This window comes from Centruroides vittatus, unplaced genomic scaffold (genome assembly GCF_030686945.1).
Source record: "Centruroides vittatus isolate TY-2023 unplaced genomic scaffold, ASM3068694v2 contig_1215, whole genome shotgun sequence".
Taxonomy (NCBI): Eukaryota; Metazoa; Arthropoda; class Arachnida; order Scorpiones; family Buthidae; genus Centruroides; species Centruroides vittatus.
In genome coordinates, this window is record NW_027120777.1 from 2,218,840 (window position 1) to 2,240,002 (window position 21,163).

General features: G+C 28.1%; 1 protein-coding gene across 1 annotated transcript in view; it reads right to left on the reverse strand.

Annotated features, from left to right (window-relative positions):
- Positions 1-3,370: 3,370 nt before the first annotated feature.
- Positions 3,371-21,163, reverse strand: part of Sardh (Sarcosine dehydrogenase) — a 51,085-nt gene continuing 33,292 nt past the window's right edge. Inside the window, exons 15-19 of the mRNA XM_067284602.1 lie at positions 20,015-20,162; positions 18,500-18,593; positions 18,249-18,411; positions 5,188-5,356; positions 3,371-3,753 (exon numbers count right to left, since the gene is read on the reverse strand). Coding sequence (XP_067140703.1) covers positions 3,456-3,753; positions 5,188-5,356; positions 18,249-18,411; positions 18,500-18,593; positions 20,015-20,162 — 872 coding nt within the window. The 3' untranslated portion in view covers positions 3,371-3,455. The remainder of the gene's footprint in view (positions 3,754-5,187; positions 5,357-18,248; positions 18,412-18,499; positions 18,594-20,014; positions 20,163-21,163) is intronic.

A 21,163-nucleotide genomic window follows, 5' to 3' on the forward strand; every position in this document is an offset into this window, starting at 1 on the left:
ATTCCTAAATGATATGTATTTTCACAGATATAGTTATAGTTAGCCAATTATTTTTTGTAATAAATTGTGATCACAATAATGATAATAATATCAATAAAAACTGAGCCCTTCACTGAGCCACTTATCTTTTAGAAGCCCAGGGTTATTAAAAAGAAACAAAACAGTGTTAATTTTTTAAATAATAAAATTTGGCAAAATATAGAGGAGTTTTTAAATATACATATAAAAGATGGACCAAATACTTTTCATATTTACGAATTTCTTCCGTTATGAACTTCACTTTATGAACGTCTCGGGCCTTGCGATGGCCTGAGAAAGTTCATAATAGATTTTAGTCCTATTTCTATATTTCTAAGATTGTGAAGAACTCCCAACATATAAAAATTTCTCCAAATCCTAACGTTGAATGTAAGATTCAAATAATTTTGATGACCGACATTAAGTGATGAAAATTATATGTAGCAGTCATTTTATCGATTCGGTGATGAAGAGTTTGATTCCAAATGATTCGGCTAGACTTGATAATGGATCTAAACCAGTTTATTTTTTTCACGACCTTTTTTTAAGCTAGAAGAACTGTAAATAGATCTCCTATAATCTTAACAAAATTGTTACACGGATCAGATTATAACCGGATTTTTCAGTATTTTATTCTGGACCAATAGTTTTCGAATGGTCTCTTAATAGCCTGCTGTGAGCAATTTGAATAATCCGTTATTACATAAAATTGAGGTTATTTATATACAGTAAAACCTGTCTATGGCGACCACCCACGGATCCTTCAAAAAGTAGTCTTTTAGACAGGTGGTGCTGCAATACCGTATTTCCGTACGTATTTTGCGCACTATTTAGCCATTTCTACTAAGCAAAACTCGAGGTGAGCAAAAATAAGCGAATTTTTTCAACGATAGAGCTACAGTAGTATTGTATTTTATTCATATCGGATAACTCGATTTACAGGAGTCGTCGTGATTTTATAAGACAGATTTAATACCAATACTATAAAGATTAATACAATATTCGCATTTTCTCGATTATAATTCACACTTTCTTTTTTCCAACTTGATTAATTCAACTCGGTTCTTTTCGTTCGATCCTCAGTTACGTGTATTACGTCTTCCATAAACAAGCGCGTGGTATCTCTCCCATCACTTTGGTTTTGGTTTTTATTAGTTTAATCTTATTTTAACTTTAAAAATACTGTATTTTTAAAATATTTAATATATTTTTAAGTACAATAAGAAAAATTATTAATTAATAATAAAATGAATATGAATTTATTGCTAGACTAATTCATTAACACCTGCACCTAATTTCAAGAGTGGGAGAAGTGGCCGAGGTGGGTTCGAACAAAAGTTTAGACTAGATATATTCGCGGAAGTGGTCGCTTATTACAGTTGTTGTATGCTGTTTTGGACCAAAAATCGATGCCCGCGGTCACGTTACACAGGTGATCGTTTAATACCGGTAACTTATACGAAGACTCTATGTAAAAACTATTCCGTGCCAGAAATCTTTGCCCGTTTTGACAGGTGCCCGTCGAACGCAGGTGGTCGCCTAAGCAATTTTCACTGTATATATATATATATATATATATTTGAATTTTCTAATTTTTAACAGATACAAATTAATAGCCAAACTTATAATTAATTTCTGATAGTAATGACTTAACAGAAATTGCAATTTATTTGTTAGTCATGAAGATGATATAAGCTATAACATAAGAGGTCTTTCCTCTTTCATCAAATAATGAATTTAAAAGCGTGAGTTTTCAAACTCCATAGCTTGAGGCTCTAAGTTTAGCTCGTTTACTTTAGAAATAAACAAACTTAAACTACTACTTCAAGCTACGAGGATACAGTTAAAGGCCTCACGCATTTAAACTCATCTGGACCTGCTCATAAACTATTAAAAATTCAATTGAACTAATTAATCCTGTCAATAATGCATTAATTACGGATCTAATTAACTAGGCAGCTTAATTTTTTTTTAAATGCGAATCTTAATTGTCATTCTAGTTTATATTCAAGCACAACAAGCCTAATTTTTTTTTTTTAATAAATGCTTTCCATTTTCAGAAGACTTCTTTTCAGAATTAATGAGACTTCACATATTGTATTACCTATTCGTCAGATGCGGCCAAACCATTAAATAATTGCCACAAGCAATAAGTAACAAGGCATTACAATTGAAGAAACCCCATTCCAGCGCAAGGTTCACTGCACTCTTTTAACGTAGAATTTTCTACTTACATCTTATAATCTCTCTCTAAAATATCATTATTAGTAACAATAAGCAAGTGTGACTTTCATTATAATAACAATCGATGTATTATTATTCATATTATATATACAATTAGAAATTAATACTAAGACTCTTATAAAAACTGGTAACATTGAATAGTGTTATTCAAACGTCTAACAATGTGTACGGCTGAACTGTTCATCCAAGAATGTTATGTTAATTAGTACTTTTTCAATAATCAATCTGGTATTAGGCAAGTTTTTAATAAAATGTCGCTCAAATATTAAAACTTTTCAAATCATTAAATTTTATTTTTATGTATGTAGGGGAGACTAAATTACTTTTCATCGCCTCTAGTAGAATAGTCTCTCAATGCATCGACACGCATGACACCGTTAACAATGTGACAGTATGATAAATGATGCATAAGAATTTTATTCTATTATTATTATTTTTTTAATAGTAGTGATTCTATCTCAGTTTGAAATTAGAATTTTTCTTTCTCTTTCTTTTTTTTATCGTCGGAATGTTATTTTATTTTTTAAACAAATTTGTTTTTAAAAAATTTAAAAGAAGATTTCAATCTTAATGTTTTCATGGATGTCAACTAACACAATGAATGCGGTTCAATTCTGATGAATTATTTTCATTTTAGTTAGAAAAATTTATTAAGATTAATATCAGTTACATTCGACCTTCGTTTTCTGAATAATACTAAATCTATCTTTCGTCAACAGATGTTAAATGAAGAAAGATTATTATTATTATTTTTTGCTCCATTCATTAACAAGAACGTGATTCTAATAAGTTCTTAATAGTTCTTTTAAGAACCTGTTAGAGTTAGTTCTATTCTGTAGAAAACGGACAAGTTCTTTTAAAATTAATTTGGACACTTCAACAACAACAAAAAAAAATCTATAAAAATAATAACAAAAGAAAATTCTTTATAAATTATCTTTCTAACCTTGAATACTTGTATTTATATTGTAATAAAAGCATAAAAATATTGCTATAATAATTTTTTAAATTTTAATTATTATTTTTAACAATTTTCAAAAGAATTTATCAAAATAAAATTAAAAAAAACAGATTAATCTATATGATAAATTCTATAGTTGTAACCATTCTTGATTCTTTTAATAAAAAAATTATATTACGTATTTACGAAAATATATCATTCAAATGTAAATTCTTAATGTATAAAACATTAATTATACGTATTTATCTGCGTATATAGGTAGAGGTTCGTCGTAGATTCCCTTTATTCTTTTATTAGCAGGATCAAATGGCGTTTTTAAGTGCACGTTGGCAGGATAAGTTACGCCCATGCATTCCAATTTATAATCTCCACTTTTAATGTAATCGATACTGATGTTGTCACCTCCCGGGGCTTTTACATATCCGTAACCAATGCTCTTTCCTAGAGCGAAAGCATAATCACCTCTTCTAAGAAATCCAACTATTCGATTATTGCGCCATATGGCTTCTAAACCCCACAAAGGTATGGGTCTGAGGAAGAGAAATATTTTAATTAATTTCAGAAAATGAATAAAATCACGTCAATAATTAACTAATATTTTTTATAACGACGGCAATCATCACCTGTTTTATTCCTTAAACATTCAAATCGTTAAGAGACAGATTCAATTTAAAGTGTGAATATGACACCCAAATTTTAAATTGTCTAGTAATTCAGAAATTCAAAACAATCCTATTATCCATTATATATTTATGAAAATCATGAAAACAAAATGTATCTCAGGTTTCTCAAGATACAAATTTAAGAAGTAGAATAACAGCAGCATAATCCCTTACATTTTTTAAAAACAATTTCATACTCTGTGTGGTTATTTGATCTGTCTGTATTACAAATAGGCTTGTAAACTATTGTCGATAAAAAAAAAAAGATTCTGTAGAAAGCATTCATCAAAGAAATGTAATCTTTGACCTAATTCTAGGAAGGAATGTCCAATATTTATATACAAATATATTTATCACTGATCTCATTATTCTAAATTCAGGACTACACATTCAGTGAATGTAACTGGACAGTTATTTTCTGATGAACATCTCTTTTTCTTGTATTATACATATGTAAAGATTTACTATTATATAATAAATTTTAATACATAAATTGTATTAAAATTTCGCCATAATTAATATATTTTCCCATATTTTATACTAAAATGTAGACCACTTCACGTTATCAGTATCTCTTAAACAATGTTAAAAAATCAATCTTATCACAATATTATTACATAATTTATTATATCATTGAAATAATTATGATTTAAGATGCACTGTTCCGTATTTTTAAAATATGGAACAGTAGCCTACATCTTAAATCATAAATTTTTTGCTTTTCAAATAACTAAATTTGAATTTTACCCATTCTGTATGTCAAGTATGTTCTTTTATAGTGTGCCAAAGAATATCCTGTATTGACAGTTCGATTTCATTTAAAACATATTATTTTATATATTTAAAAATTTATAACCAGTTCACTTTATATTTATATATAATATATTTAACATATTTCCAAACTAAGATGTGTGTCGAGAGGTTTTTTTGATATATAACTACTGTATAATGTAGGAAAATATACGAATTACTGAGGAAGAAAATAGAATTACAGCATATATATATTTAAATTTTATATTATTTTAATTCTAGGTTCCACCCTCAAATATTTTCTGAACACACCCAAAATCCTATCCTCTGAATAATTTTAGACTGAATACAATAATTTTTAATTTAAAAAATCGATACTACACTGGAGGTTTTAAGCAATAGCAAGCAACTTTTGTTAATTATTTTCCTCATTTAAGGATATTTTTTTTTGTTTAAATAATTAATAAATGAGTATATTAATGCTCAAAATTATAAATGTAAATAATTCATTTTATATTGAATTTTAATTGAGTTATTTTAAAATAAACTTACTCATCTAATGTAAAACAAACTAATCTTTTCTTTAAACCTTCTTTTTTCTGCTTTTCTAGCATATCTCGTCCCAAAAAAGGAACTGACGTCTTCAATTTACAAGTAAAGCCCAAAGACCCCTCCAGGGGTGTATCATCCATGCGGATGTCTGCATGCCAATGTCTATAACCTGTAATGTATTATATAACGTTATATTTAATTGTAATTAAAGATCGATGATTTATTTTGTATTAAGAACATTCGATATCATGTAATTATTATTCAAAACCGCGATAAGTATTGTGTTTCGATATAATCGAACAGATGGTCTTCAGACGACCTTGTTCTTTCAACCATTGTTAAATATATTCCAATTATAACTTAGAAAATACCACTGAAATATTAATGATTAATCAGTATTAAAAAAAAAATAGTAAATTAATTCAATTCTAAAGTAAAAAGTAATTTAATTCTCCTATAAAATTTAATTAATTTTTTAAAACTAAAATAAAAGGAAACAGTAAAGAAATAAAAATAAAATTTTAATTTTAATATTATTTTTAATAAGAATAATTTGGAACTAATTTAACAAAAATATTTCAGTTTATAAATTTATACAGAATTCATTTTAATTATAAAACAAATTTATAAATAATTTTAAACCCTAGAGAATAATAATTTCTAATCTCACTCTCTGTGATTTAGAGTTGGAAAAAATTTGTTAATAAGTTTAGTAAAATATATAGGCTACATATATATATCCAAATAAACAAATTTAGACGATAACAGAATATCAGCTTCAAACAAATTCAATGATGTTGATATTTTATCTATAAATCAGTAAACACATGGAGAATGAAATGTGTGACCTTGACCCATGCGTCACACCCCTGGTGTGTCCTCAAGATTGGGTTGAGGGACGTGGGAACCCTTCCACAGACTTGTGCCCTATCAGATATCTGATGCGGACTGTAGTAGAACCTCACCTGCCGACTGTTCTCATAGAATTTTATATTAATAAAGAATCTCCTTATATTATAACCATTTTATTATATTACACAGGCTTCGTATCACTATATTTATATGTGTACACGTACATATAATTATTTAAATAAATATTAATAAAATATATAATTAATGTAATTTAACATTTAAATTTTATTAATACATTTTCATACAAAGTATGTCATATAAAGATATTCCTACAATAAATATTAATTTAATTAAGGTAACTTTAAATACTTTTGTTAAGTTTTATTGATTTATTAAATATCCATCTACATATAAAATACATTCATTTTTCATATATCAAAGTAAAGTTAACTTCTGTTTGTTTCTTTTTTCATTACTATTATTTTTTTCCCGATAAGATCAGCAAAGTAATATAAACCCGGGATGACCTACATCTGATAAAACAAGATAACAAATGATCTAATAATAAATTTCAGTATTAAGTCTAAACTTTCAAAATGAAAAACTATGATATATTATAATAGTTAATTTTTGATTATATAAGAATATTATAATTTATGTTTTGCATAATCTAAGATAAAATAATAATAATAACAATAATAATGTATGCTTTAGACTTTTCTGAATACGTGTCAATGTCTAATTTTCCTCGCCTTTCAGTTTGAATTTACATGACAGCTTGCATATACAAGATTAGGAAGGCTAAAGCCTGTACAGACACATTAACATACCAGTCATTACTTACTACCACTGAGTCTACTATTCAGCTTACTTTTCCCCCCTTCTCTCTCTCCTTTCAGATTCATTTGCTATTCAAATTCTCATTAACTCCCTTAAGAAATTTATCAACAAATTATTATTAGGGTTTAATTACCTAAAATTATCATTTGACTAATTTGCTAATTTTCTAATTACTGTACTTACAAATTCAACACATTATAAATGAATAATATAAATTATGTGTACAATTATAGTATCATTTTTTCTTTACTTTATATACGTTAAATGTGAATATATAATTTATATTATTCAAAATATCCTTTTCTATTGTTAAAATATTATAGACTAAATTCTGCAGATCAGAGTCGTTACTTTAAGAAACCTGTTATATATATATATATATATATAAATGATATTTTCAATGAATTTTGTAGAAGGGGGCCAAACGGGACACTGGGATCGAGTAAAAAATTCCACAAATTATAATCGTAAAAGCGATTAAGTTATGTAACTTACACCCTCGACAATGGGATGCTTTGATACTGTATTCTATAATCTAATTGTGAAAAAAACAATGAATTAAAATAAATAAATAAAAAGTTATTGACGTAATTATTTGTCTCCAAGCTTTGGCCACCCATGGAAAAATTTTCTACGAATGGCCATGAGTATTTCCACCCAAAGAAAGAAACGGAGACTAAATTTTTAAAATATATATATATATATATTCTAAACCAATGTGGGAACCAAACCCGTGTTCTTTCCTTAAGTTACCGGATATACTAGTTTATGTTGTATGTTATTGTAGCCATTCACAATAAATAGAAATTTTCAATTTAATTCAGTCTTACTTTCAATTTTATATTTATTTTAAATAGAATTTAAAATATATAAGTAATTTTTAAAATCGTGTTATATATATATATATTATAAATATCCAAGCAAAATTTTAAAAATGAACCACTTGACTCTATTTTCTATTTATTTTTTGCGTGACTTTAGGAACTAGATATTAGTAATTCGATCCTGTTTAAATATATAATTTCACACGATTCTGATAGCAGCACAATTCCATTATTGCCATTATTCTCCTTCAATTATTTAATGTGGTAATTTCATGCATGTCTTCGCACGGTTAAATTATTCGCACCAGCGAATGCGGTTTTGTAATTTTGAAAAGCTAAACGGATAATACGATAATTACATTTTTATCTTTTTTTTTTTTAATATATAAAAGCTATTATAATGAAACATATGCCGTAAGTATTCACGCAAAAGTATTTGAAAAGTGGGAGTATAAGATTACATTCAGTATTGAAAATTTTCATAACAAAATTATAAAAATCCAGCAACGAGTTGCTTAACTTTCTCGGCAACATTTAAAATTTTGGTGGCGCCATCTGTTATCATATTTTATTTTAAAAAATCTTTTTATATTTTTTAATTATTATAAAATAGCAAAAAGGGTGAAGAAGGGTGAAAAAGGGTAATTAATATTATTCATTTATAAACTTAATTTTGAGGGTAGAGAGGGATTTTATAAAAAAATAAATCATAATAACGAGTAAAATAGTCATTAAGTCCGGCCCTACTCGAGATATTACACACGACCCCCCTTTATCTCTCCATCCCGTCCACCTTTAGCCACCAAAATTTATTAGCATCGATGTTCCTAATACACAAACCTTCCTACAAAATTTCAGAAATTTTCGACAGAAAGCGCAGGAGTTATTAAGCTTCAAAAAGGGTGAAGAAAATAAGTCTAAATTTTTCTGCATTTCTGAACATTTCGAGGTCCCCAGTCCAAAAATGTAAAAATCTTGGGGGGTCATTTTTTGACCGATCGCCATACTTTCCCTCAGTTACATATAACAGAACAGGGAAAGTAAAAACAAATTTTTTGCATTTTCGTGAAAGTAATTTCCTGCAAAATACAATTTTTTATTTCTTGATTTGGTTAGTCAGACAGTCGATTGATGCGTGTTTAACGTGATGAAGGATTTGCATTCAAACCTATCCTATTCTAAATACTTTTTTAAATGGATACTTTGAATAGTAACTTTGTTTATCGTTCTTTACTCGTGCCGACCAATTCTATTGTGTCAGTCCTTCTTAATAAATGACACTGCAGTCGATAATCCGTTAGATGTTGAAAGTCACAGGTACGAATCCGATTCGATTCAACCCAAGCATGAACTGGTTGTACGAAACTTTCTAAATCGTGAACTAGATTCAATCGTACTCTAATCAAGCGACATAAATAAAATATAAAGAAAGTAATTTAAAAATAATGTCTAGAATAACTTGAATATTGATTCCTCAAGCTGTGGGGAGAAGTTTATATTGTGTATTTATTTCACTATGTTCGATTCAAACAGTAGTTATATAGATAACGGAAACAGAAGCACCTTAAGTTGCTGAGAAAAATTTAATAAATAACAAACGTTTTCAGCCAAATCTGTTGGCCATCATCAGGTTAAACAAATTCGAATGCAAACACAAAATGGAACAAAAAATTTAAATACAAACAAATAAAATAACGGATAAAATATACATATAAGAAAGTAAAAATTAAATATAAATAACAAAAATATATAAAAAATATATAAAAATATGTATAGGTTAAATAATAAACTACACGAAACTCTAATAAATGCAAGAAGTGCATTTATCAATAAATTATACGAAATTCTGACAAATACAAGATATGCAGTGATAACAAAATCAAGGCATTAAATTAAGAGGTTTGATAGCTCTTAATTTAATGCCTTGATTTTGTTATCACTGCATATCTTGTATTTGTCAGAATTTCGTATAATTTATTGATAAATGCACTTCTTGCATTTATTAGAGTTTCGTGTAGTTTATTATTTAACCTATACATATTTTTTTATATATTTTTGTTATTTATATTTAATTTTTACTTTCTTATATGTATATTTTTATCCGTTATTTTATTTATTTGTATTTAAATTTTTTGTTCCATTTTGTGTTTGCATTCGAATTTGTTTAACCTGATGATGGCCAACAGATTTGGCTGAAAACGTTTGTTATTTATTAAATTTTTCTCAGCAACTTAAGGTGTTTGGTTGTTTGTGATTTAATTTTGCTGAGTGAGTTCACTTCAATGTTAAAATGGCGGCACCGGTGGATTATTACAAGAAATATAGGAAGATTGCGTTAAAACTTGTCAAGGCAGAATGCAAATTTACGTTTTTGAAAGAATGTTTGAAAAGCAGGGTATTTCCGATGTCGATTTATAGGATCAGCATCCCTAAGGAATGTGCTTCATTGAAATTTAAGTTTTGTCTTATGTGCCTTCGTAAGTCCATTAGAATTGCTAGGAATAAGAAATATGGTGTCCTGCATGAGCTCATCAATCTAGAAAATGTTATATACAATGAGGATCCTGAAATGTTGGTAAATATCAACCGAGGAATAGTTAAGTTAACGGATGCGGTACATGTGAATTTAACGAATAAGTACATTAAGAAAATGAAATGGATCCTTAAAAAACAGGCATCAAGAGCAACTAAGGATAATCCTTCGACATTCGTATTATGGGACAAGGTAGAAGTCCCGATGAAGATCATGGAGTTTCTAAAGTGGGGACCGAACTATGTCCCTGAAAGTTCAAACTCTTGGGACGCGTCAATTCAAGAAATAGAAAGAGGAATATCTGGGCTAGATCCTTTAGAAAAAGAATACCTCCGATGGAAAACTGTCATTAAAGACCGGATGGCTTGGAGGAAAGGATGTGATGCCGGTAAATACATCAAACTTACTAAATGCTGGCTTAGAGAAAACGATTTGGTTACTACTAGAGCGGACAAGAGCAAAACATTAGTCATCATGAAAAGGCAAACGTATAATGACGCTTTGGATGATTATATTAAGAAAACCGAATGCGAGCGTGTTGACGAAAAGATTATCGATAGCGTCGACAGAAGAGTTAAGAAACTTGAAAAAGCTAAAATCACTAATTTATTACCTTTTCTCAAAAATTGTCGGAATCCTAGGCCAGGTATGCCGAGATTATTTGCGTTTGCCAAAACCCATAAAGAGGGCAAGGAAGTAAGACCCATAGTTGAAAGATGCAGAGGACCAACCTTTTTTCTTGAAAAGAGATTACATAGGTTTCTCACCTCTCAGCTCGAGAATAACGTATATGTGGCAAAGGATCCTAGGGATGTGGTTAATGAGATACAAGATCTAATTTTAATGGATAATGAGGTTGGAACCGTAATGGACTACGAGAGCTTATACCCCTCTATAAAAATTGAGTCATGCAAGGTAGCGCTTTTGGATTTCATGCACAGCAAAAGCCCAGGTTTGGCAAATTACAGTAATGATTTGATAGAGCTAGCTAACCTTGTCTGCTATGAATCTTTTTTCGCTTTTAATGGCCGTCAATACAAACAAAAAAGGGGAGTCCCAATGGGAAGTCCTATGTCAGGATTGTTGTGTGAACTTGTATTGAGAAGGTTAGAAAAGAGTGTTATTTGTGGCTTCATGAATGACATTATGTATTTTAAAAGATACGTAGACGATGTCCTTGTAATATGGAAAAATGACCGGAAAATCGAGGAATTTATTAATAGAATCAACAACAACGATGACGGCCTCATGCTAAAGATTGAACAGACGTGTTCCTCACGGATACATTTTTTAGACATTGACATCGAATTCAAGGAAGGACATTTGATTACTAAAGTGTACGTAAAACCAACGCATAGCCCTTTGTACATTCCATCGCGTTCGAATGATCCTTACCAATACAAAATGGCTGCTTTCCGTGCCCTTGTTCGCAGGGCTTTTCTCTACTGCAGTAGTGTGGTTGATAGACAAAAAGAAATCTACAGGATATCGCATATCGCTAGAACTCTAGGGTACAGGGCGGATATGATAACCACACTAATCAAAAACTACAAGAATAACAAAACAAAAGCTCAAGGAAGGGATTTCCGCAAATTCACAAAGTTCACGTATGACAGAAAGAAAGAAGCTATCATGAAGGAAATCTCAGCCCGCAAAAATACCAAGTTAATTTTCAAGAGGGCTCCCAACTTGTACAAATTATTAAGGAACGACAAAGACCGTATTGATAAAGAAAGAATGGCTGGAGTGTACAAAATTCCTTATGAAAACCAAGAACTAGGCATTAATAAAAACTACATTGGAGTTACTAATAGAAGCTTAGGGATTAGATTGAGGGAGCACAAATACAACATCAGCAAAAGATCTAACGCCACAATTCTATCTCAGATGGCACAGGTTGAAGGCTCGGTAGTCAAGTGGGGTGAAGCAGACATCATTAAACCTGTACACTCACCGACTTTAGCGTTTTGCGCCGAAAAAATTGAAATATTTAAGAGCAGATTACATAATGCCTGCATTAATGCCAGGGATGCCGAAGGGTTGCCTTCGGCATGGAAATATTTAATTAAGAGGTTTGATAGCTCTTAATTTAATGCCTTGATTTTGTTATCACTGCATATCTTGTATTTGTCAGAATTTCGTATAATTTATTGATAAATGCACTTCTTGCATTTATTAGAGTTTCGTGTAGTTTATTATTTAACCTATACATATTTTTTTATATATTTTTGTTATTTATATTTAATTTTTACTTTCTTATATGTATATTTTATCCGTTATTTTATTTATTTGTATTTAAATTTTTTGTTCCATTTTGTGTTTGCATTCGAATTTGTTTAACCTGATGATGGCCAACAGATTTGGCTGAAAACGTTTGTTATTTATTAAATTTTCTCAGCAACTTAAGGTGTTTGGTTGTTTGTGTATTTATTTCACTATGTTCGATTCAAACAGTAGTTATATAGATAACGGAAACAGGATTAGTAGAATGTACTTATTATTATTATTTTGTGCAGCTGAAGCAGTTCATAACTATAAAACTTGTCGGAATTTTGATCTGATAGTTGTATTGTAAAGGCTATTTTTACTGTATAGAGAATACACTTTTGAATCAGATCTGAACTATTATGATTTTTTTCGGATGAATAATTCATGAAACTTATTTCATTAGCTATTCTTTATCTATACTGAATTACTTATTTCCGTCATTCGGCATGAAGAAGGAAATTCTAGATTATATTGGTTTGTGGATCGTATTACCTAGAGTTATACGCAAACCATATATATTTTAAGAAATAATTAAATGTAAGTTCGTAGTAATTACAATATCAGAGAAAAAATTATTATTATTAAAAGAAAGATTTGAATATTTCATAATTGATACTTTTAGTATATATTTCAGCCGACAAACAAATAATTTCGAGGTGTTGTAAATGATGCTTTCTGCTAGTTTTGATTTCAATAACAACAAAATCATTCATGGAAATAAAATTTTTATGGCCTGTTTCCAGTTTAATCAATAGTTTTAAACAATGTTTTATGCGTTATTCGTTGTAAAAAATGTAAAATTTTCATACTTTTTATAGATTTTTTCTTCTGCTTTCTCTGGAAACGAAGAGCTTTCTTTATTGTTATACTTTAGTTTACACATTTGGTAACGCATTATGTCCAATAGTTGATGAATTAATTTAACTGCGGTATTTATTTTGTAGATACAGTATATATCTAAATAATAAACAGTAAAAGTATAAAGATTAAAGTACAAGTATATTAAATTTATAATAATATTTAAATCCTATCGGAGTCTTCCAAAAAACTAGTTGAACATATCACTTGCTGAGATAAAAGACCTAGCTAGATATAGAGCAGATGCGGCTCTTTTTGAGTGCCGCTCTTGCTGAAAGTGTTAATTTCTGTGTTTTATTATTATTTTTACAATTTTATTTTTATAATTTTGTGAAAATATGTTTATTAGAAAATTCAATATTTGTTTTATATTATATTTATATATTATATAATAAAATCGCGCTCCTTACCATACTATCCTCCACGACAGTACAGAACTGCGGCTCCCATGCATTTTTCAAAACCTACATTTCGGCTCCCACTGAACTCTTGCTTGCCCACCCCTGATATAGAGATTACAAATTTCATAACTGTTCAAAAATTTTTTCAAATTAAAAAGCAGAATATGCAATTATATCGATTGAGCAATTGCCATCTATAAGAGATTTTTCTATCTATATATAATCGAAAATATAAGAAATCAATGTAAGCTGATGATGTAGATTTATTATAGCAAGATGATTACATATAATTAATATAAACCTAATAAATATCAACATATATATATATATCATAATAATTATTATTATTGTATAGTTTTATTTTCATATTTTCATATATTATTCAAAGATAATATAGGCTATATTTACAAAGTACAATATAGTACAAGGTACTGTATATATTTAGCCTCAAAACTAAATAAGGTATAAACTCTTAGCACTACTAACAGATAAAATTACACTACTAAATACATAAAAATGATCGAAGCCAGAAGTCCAAACTTTGAAATATTTGGTGTTTGTTATATGAAAAACTTCAATTCTGTTAAATGCTTTTTTCCCCATAGCAAAAAACAAAATTTGATGCAATGTCTCAAGATTTGTTCATGAAGTATCATCTCTAGTGCTAAGCAATTATTATTAGAAAAATAAGAAATTTTTCAAAATTTTATGAAATAAATATTTATATTTCATTATTCAAAAAAAAAAAAAAAACTATTATTAAAGATTGAATTACTGTATTTCAAGAAATACCATTTATGTAGCTTTTAATATTCCTTTGAATGGTATATTCTTGAAGTAATTCAATAACACTAAGAGCATTAAGAAGATCTTTTTTTTATAGAATTCATGTAAAAAATTAAATTTTAATGAAAACTATTCTCATACAGACTTACAGAGAATCGTTCATTTTAAAAAGTAAAATTTCGAAATTTTTGTTTCATTTTAATTAATAATGTGCAGAAATGTTATGATCTGTAGAAAAATTACTACTACTAATAAAAGTTATTATTGATGAATATTAATAAAATTTTTATTTCTGTAATTCATTCAAAATATTTCAATCTTAATCATTAAAATTATTGAAAAAATATATAATGATACATCCTATAGAAAATGTATATATGTATATTTTAAATATTTGAAATATTTTTTAAAAAAGTAAAAATAAAATGAGAACATTTTCACAGGATTATACAATAACTAAAAAACACATCTGTATTTATCTCCTTTTAAGAAAGTGGTTAAGTCAAAAGAAAATCTGAATGACATATTTGTATAACTTTAATTTTGACAGAGACCATTTCTGTCTTGGCACATGGTTCAATCTTTATGGTATGATACAAAATACAAAAATAAAATAATAGTATCCATTCAATGATACTAATTCAACTTTTGAGGAAAAATAAATGCTTTCATTTTGCAGCCTTTTTCTGGGACTAGTTACTGAATATTGAATAATAAATTAAAAATAATAATCAAGACAATATTTCTATTTATTAAGTGTATTTTTTCATTTCAGTATTGCATGTTATATAATTTGTTCCAGAAAATTTGCATTACAGATCCATATCACTAATGATGAATGTGGAAGAACAAGTGTTTAAGGTAACATGCAAGATAAAAGGCATGAACCGCAAGAAAATTAGATATAATGCATTCAATAATCAGTGCTGATGAGCTTTGAACTCTGTATGGACATTGATGGTCACTGCACAGAGACAGGTAAATAAATAGTACTAATTATTTGAGGCACTTACTTTGAAATAAATATATTTTTAATAAATGTTCAATAGGAAAAGTAACATTTTCAAAACATATATTTTCACTATATCATAGTTAACAGTTATTATCACAGCTATAAATAATATAAATCATTTATAAAAAAAACAGCGGTGTAGTACTAAAAAACTAATGAATGAAGTTTTAGGGTTCCTAATTCTAGAGGGACCTAGAAGAAATTGTTTTCTTTAATGAGTGAATTTTTCAGCAAAATTGATGGAGATTTTAAGTACTTGTTATTAAACTAAAACTATTTCAGTAATAAATCTAAAGCCAATGGGTTGAAGTACTTCATATTAACCTCATAATAAGCTCTTTAATTATTCCATATAGCCTCAAAATGTCTCTGTAATTGGTCAAATTTCAAAATTTTCTTGGGGCTTGCAATACCATAACAGCCAGCTTTACAGACTTGTTAAGCTTGCCAGAATCTATTTATAGCCTACATTTTAGCAGCTTGCCCTCAAGTCCTTCATTTGTGCACAGCTTAATAGTTTTACACCTAGCTAGAGTTAATTAGAACTATAAAATGATGCTGAATACTTATTTCAGGCTGCACTTGTCTCAGTTGTGCATTTTAATACTAAAAATCAAATTTTCATCTCCATCCTTCTTTAATAACTTCTCTAGTAGAGAATAAATGGATGCTTTCTCTATGCATTTATGTTGGCTGGTGTGATTTTCATTCTTCAAACTTATATTTTTTCTTGATAGGTTTTCAATTATATCTTTGCTAGTATTAAAGATATATATATGTCAAGGCACCAGTGAGAAGGGCTCAGTGTATGGTCCAATTTCAAAGACCTCACCCACCACCTGTTCTTCACTATTTGGGCCTTGAGGTTCTTGTAAAGGCAGCAAGGTTCTTGGACCTTGTTGGATGTTTGGATGTTATCTAATTATTATTGGTTATAAAAGGTCTCCTATAATGGGCTGTACTGAACAGTTTTGGCACCCAGGACAAATCTCATGTCTGACATCCTTGATTCAATGTTAATTACAAAAACTTCTACAGTCTTTTAATTCTACATACTCATTTTTGAGCCCCTAAGGTCAGCACCCAGGTCATGTGCCCCCTCTTAGTTATGTCTCTGCTCCTATAACAGTTCAAGCTTTATGGTAAAACAAATGTCAGTCTATCATTGCCAAGAAGCAAAAACAAGTGAAAATATTTTTTTCATATATCGATGGTAATATAAAGTATTATTTGTGAAAATTTAAAATATTCTTGCAGAATTCATAAGTTTATAAAAAGCATATAAAAATTTCCTTCCAAATTTAAATTGTGACTTTAAAATTCTGAATTTAAACTTAGTTCAGAATTTTAAAGTCACAATTTAAGTTTGGAAGGAAATTTTTTTATAGGCTCTTTCTAATACAGTGGAACCTTGCTTAATGAGCATAATTTGCTCCAGAGTCTTACTCGTAATGCAAAACAATTTTTCCCATAGAAATTAATGTAAAATACGATAATGTGTTTCATGCCAAAAAAATGCTCAAATGTTTTATGTATAACGTTTATTCAAAAAAAATTGTACAATATACACTGTTAAGGAGCGTGAATCATCATCATCATCTTTTCTTCTAGTGCAGAAAATGAACCATCCTGGAATGAGAATTCAATTTACAGAAACAAAAAAAAAAAAAAAATCACAGCTAATATGTTTGATAAACACTCCAAACAATATGCCAAATTCTTGGGTTATGTAAATGCTATAATTAAATATTAGAAATTAATTAATTTGACTAGAGGTAGGCAGTTATATTTTCATCTCTTATTAAATTTAATAATTATAAATAGTTAATTTTTAATTCAGACATTTCTAAAATTTAATTTGGAATCGGTCATTAAATTTAATGACCCAAGAATTTGGCATATTGTTTGGTGTGTTTATTATGTAATGGGCTATGGTTGATGTTTATAAGTAATATGTGTGAACACAAGTTTGGAAAAAATATGTGATCACAAGCGACACTAAGATGCTAGAGAAAGCAGTGGCATAGCTAGCATGGGTGACACCCGGTGCAGATGTCGTGGTGTCACCCTTTTTACCTCTTTTATAAAACACTTGTTGCCGAGTATTGTAATATCTTCACACTCGAGCAATTTGAATGCTATATTGAATATGTGATGTTGCGACATATGAGTTTAGATTTATAAAATAAATCATAGTAAGATTTTTAGCTGGTGCGAGCCCTCGTGGCATCTCATCGTAGCGAAGAAACTGTCATGGGAGGCGAGCCGTTGACCTTTTTTTCTTTTTTTTTCAGGTACAGGCCTACTGGGTGTCACCCCTACACGGGTGACACCCGGGGCAGGCCGCCCCCACCGCCCCGCCCATGAGAGGAAGGAGTGCTAAATACAGACTGATGGAGCATGCCACACGTGAAAAATTCGGGACTTCGCCTCTTCTCATCACTCATTATGCAAAATATCACTCGTTAAGCGAGGCAAATTTTTGCAATTTGTTTTGCTCATTATGCGAAATACTCATCGTGCAAGGTGCTCATTAAGCGAAGTTCCACTGTATAATTGTTATAGTTTAATTTCTAAAAAGGACTGATTATTAATTAGTTAGAATTTACTCACAAAGAATTCAGATTTAAATATTATTAGTAATATAAATATTTAAGTGTTTTAAGAAAATTAATTAATGTTCTTACCTTTCTCAATACTCAAAGAATCAATTGCTCTATAACCAGCATTTATGAGATTAAATTTCTTTCCTTCATTCATCAGAGCTCTATAAATTGGAAGACAGCTTTCCTTAGGAATATGAAGTTCCCAACCCATTTCACCTACAAATGTTAAACGAAGTGCTCGGACCTACATAAAAATAAATACTCAAATAATTATCTGCTTAAATTTATTTACTGTTGCATTAATTTTACATTAATGATAATCAATTTTTTACTTTATGTCCTGCAAAATTAATGACTTTATTTGATGAAAATGGGAAAGCTTCATTACTCAAATCTTCATCTGTTAGTAATTGTAGCAATTCTCGACTAAATAAAATAATTTTTCTCAGTATGTTTTAAAATCAGTTACTAAAAAACTACTCATTATTATTTAATTTTTATTAGACGTTTTACTTAAAAATCAGTTTATATTTTGAAATATCTTTAGAAACAATTACTTGAAGAATGCTAAAAATCTCATTGAAATCATTTGTAAATCTTTCAAGTTATGCAACTATTCATAAAATCAAATCCATATTTTTAGTAACACAATACGTTTTATTTTCTAAACTATAATAATAACTGAATGTAAATATTTTATATTGATTAAATGAATTCAAAATGATTTTTTAAAAAGTTTGCTTTAGTGATTAAATTAATTATTGAAATATTTTCTCAAAGAATAAAGTCTGTTACACAAATAAAACAAAAATTCTGTATAATAAATACAAATAAATATCCAAAACAGTTATAGTTTGCTTAGTTATAAATGAGAAAAATAATGGATGTATATCATAAAGATCATCATAACAAAATATTAATTTCAATTAGAAGTATTAGATTCTATTATAGTAAAAATTTCATTTCTATGCAAGATAAGGATCCATGCCATATAAAAAAGAACATTTAACTTTTTTGAGTCAAAAAAGTTCCTATTATAGCAGTTGGCAACTGGTCTGACAGGAATCCTTAACAAAAAATTTAAGAGATTAGACATCAGGTAATCAAAAAATCATCTCTAAAATAAAACTGATTGAAAAGATAACTGATGTCAGGTGTCATCGTCATCATCTTAATATTAAAAAAAACATAATTTCATTAAAAGAATTCCAAAATATATAAAAGTTGTAAAAGCCTTAATTACAAAACATTCAGCAGTATTCAGAAAGTTTATGCTTGTCAGCTATGTTAAAATTAGGTTATTTTATTATTTTTTAATGTTTATTTATTTATTATTTTACATATAATTGAAAATGTTTTATGACAATGAGTTTCCACCCCCTAATAATGATTAACCTACACTGTACAATAATATAACAGATATCAAAATCAAATCAGTCAGAAATCAAAATTAATAAGTATAAGTATATAAAAAAGCTATAAATCATAAGATGTATATAAATATAAACAATAAATTACATAAAAGAGATACATATAAATAATATCAAATAATATAAAAATATAATATCAAATATTAAAAAAAATATAAATAAATTTTGTTAAATTATGTTATAAAAATTGATTAAATTTTATAAAATAAATTCTAATTTTTTTTCCATACTATAGTAAAAAAATAAAATTAAGAAATAGAACAAATTTTGTTTTAAATAAAATGTAAAAATTGTTTAAATAATTAAAAAATTTTATAATTTGTAAATTTAACTAAATTTTTTTTTTGAAAATGTGCATTCATACATATTTGTACAAAGTTTATTAAAATATAACATTCTTATATTGTGTTCTTTTACCTTTTTGGCCCCTGGATACTTAACATTCCCATTTCTTCTGATGCATCAATCAATGACACTTGAAATTTTTTATCTTGAATTGTACTTTGTATATGAGAAAAATTTTGTTGAGAAGCAGCACCAGCAGCTGCAATGTAAAATCCATCATCTAATAAAAAAGAAACAATACATTAAAATATTAAAACAATTTTTTAAAATAAATTTTTATTATATCATACACATTGAAATTATTAATGTATAAATATGGAAAATGTCTTAAAATTCTTCTTTTTTTATATATATATATTTTCATTTTAGCAACTTGACAATCAGAATTTGTCTACTTGTGAAAATTCTAGAAACTGGAATATCTGTAGTGCTTACTCCGTAACTGTTCAAACGACCTTACCTTAATTTTCAAGGATTATTTTTTTTTGACCGGTGAAGAAAATAATTAAAAGTATAAAGGTAAAGATTACGATTATATAAAAGAATATCAAATCCACAAACAAAAATTGTCAGTAAATGATCCTCAACTTATTTTTTATGTGGAAAACTTATTGGTGCTGTAAAGTACGGTTTCTGCTTATGTTTACGATGGAGGAAAATGATCATTTTTTCAATTTTAATTTTGTTATTAAAATTATAAAATATTATAAATTATTAGCTATTAATTACAATCTCCTTTTATTATGACATAAGGATGAAGTCAAGCTACTTGTGATGAAATGTTTAAAGTTCTGGGAAAAAGAAAGAATTGCAGATACTTTTGTACTGCAGCTGAAGTCATACATTATTGATGACACCTTTATACAAAATGCTTTATACATAGGATACTATTTAATTTACTTCTAACTGCTAAATAATATTCATAAATCAGAAAAATGGGAGATGCAATTCAATATCAGTTGTTTCCATGAATTTCCTTAAAATTTCAACTTGTTTAAATCCTTTAATTTCTACAAAGTTCTTCAAGATGAACAGACAATTAGATATGTGGTAAGTCCACTGTCTTATTATCAGTATATACATTTTTTAACAATAAAAATTCCTGTAATGAAGATATATAGATATTAATTACTGTAAAAAACTGGATGTACTACTGTAATTAAGTAAAAAAAACACCTGTATCCAGTAATAAAAACAAATTTATTAAGTGAACTAATGCTT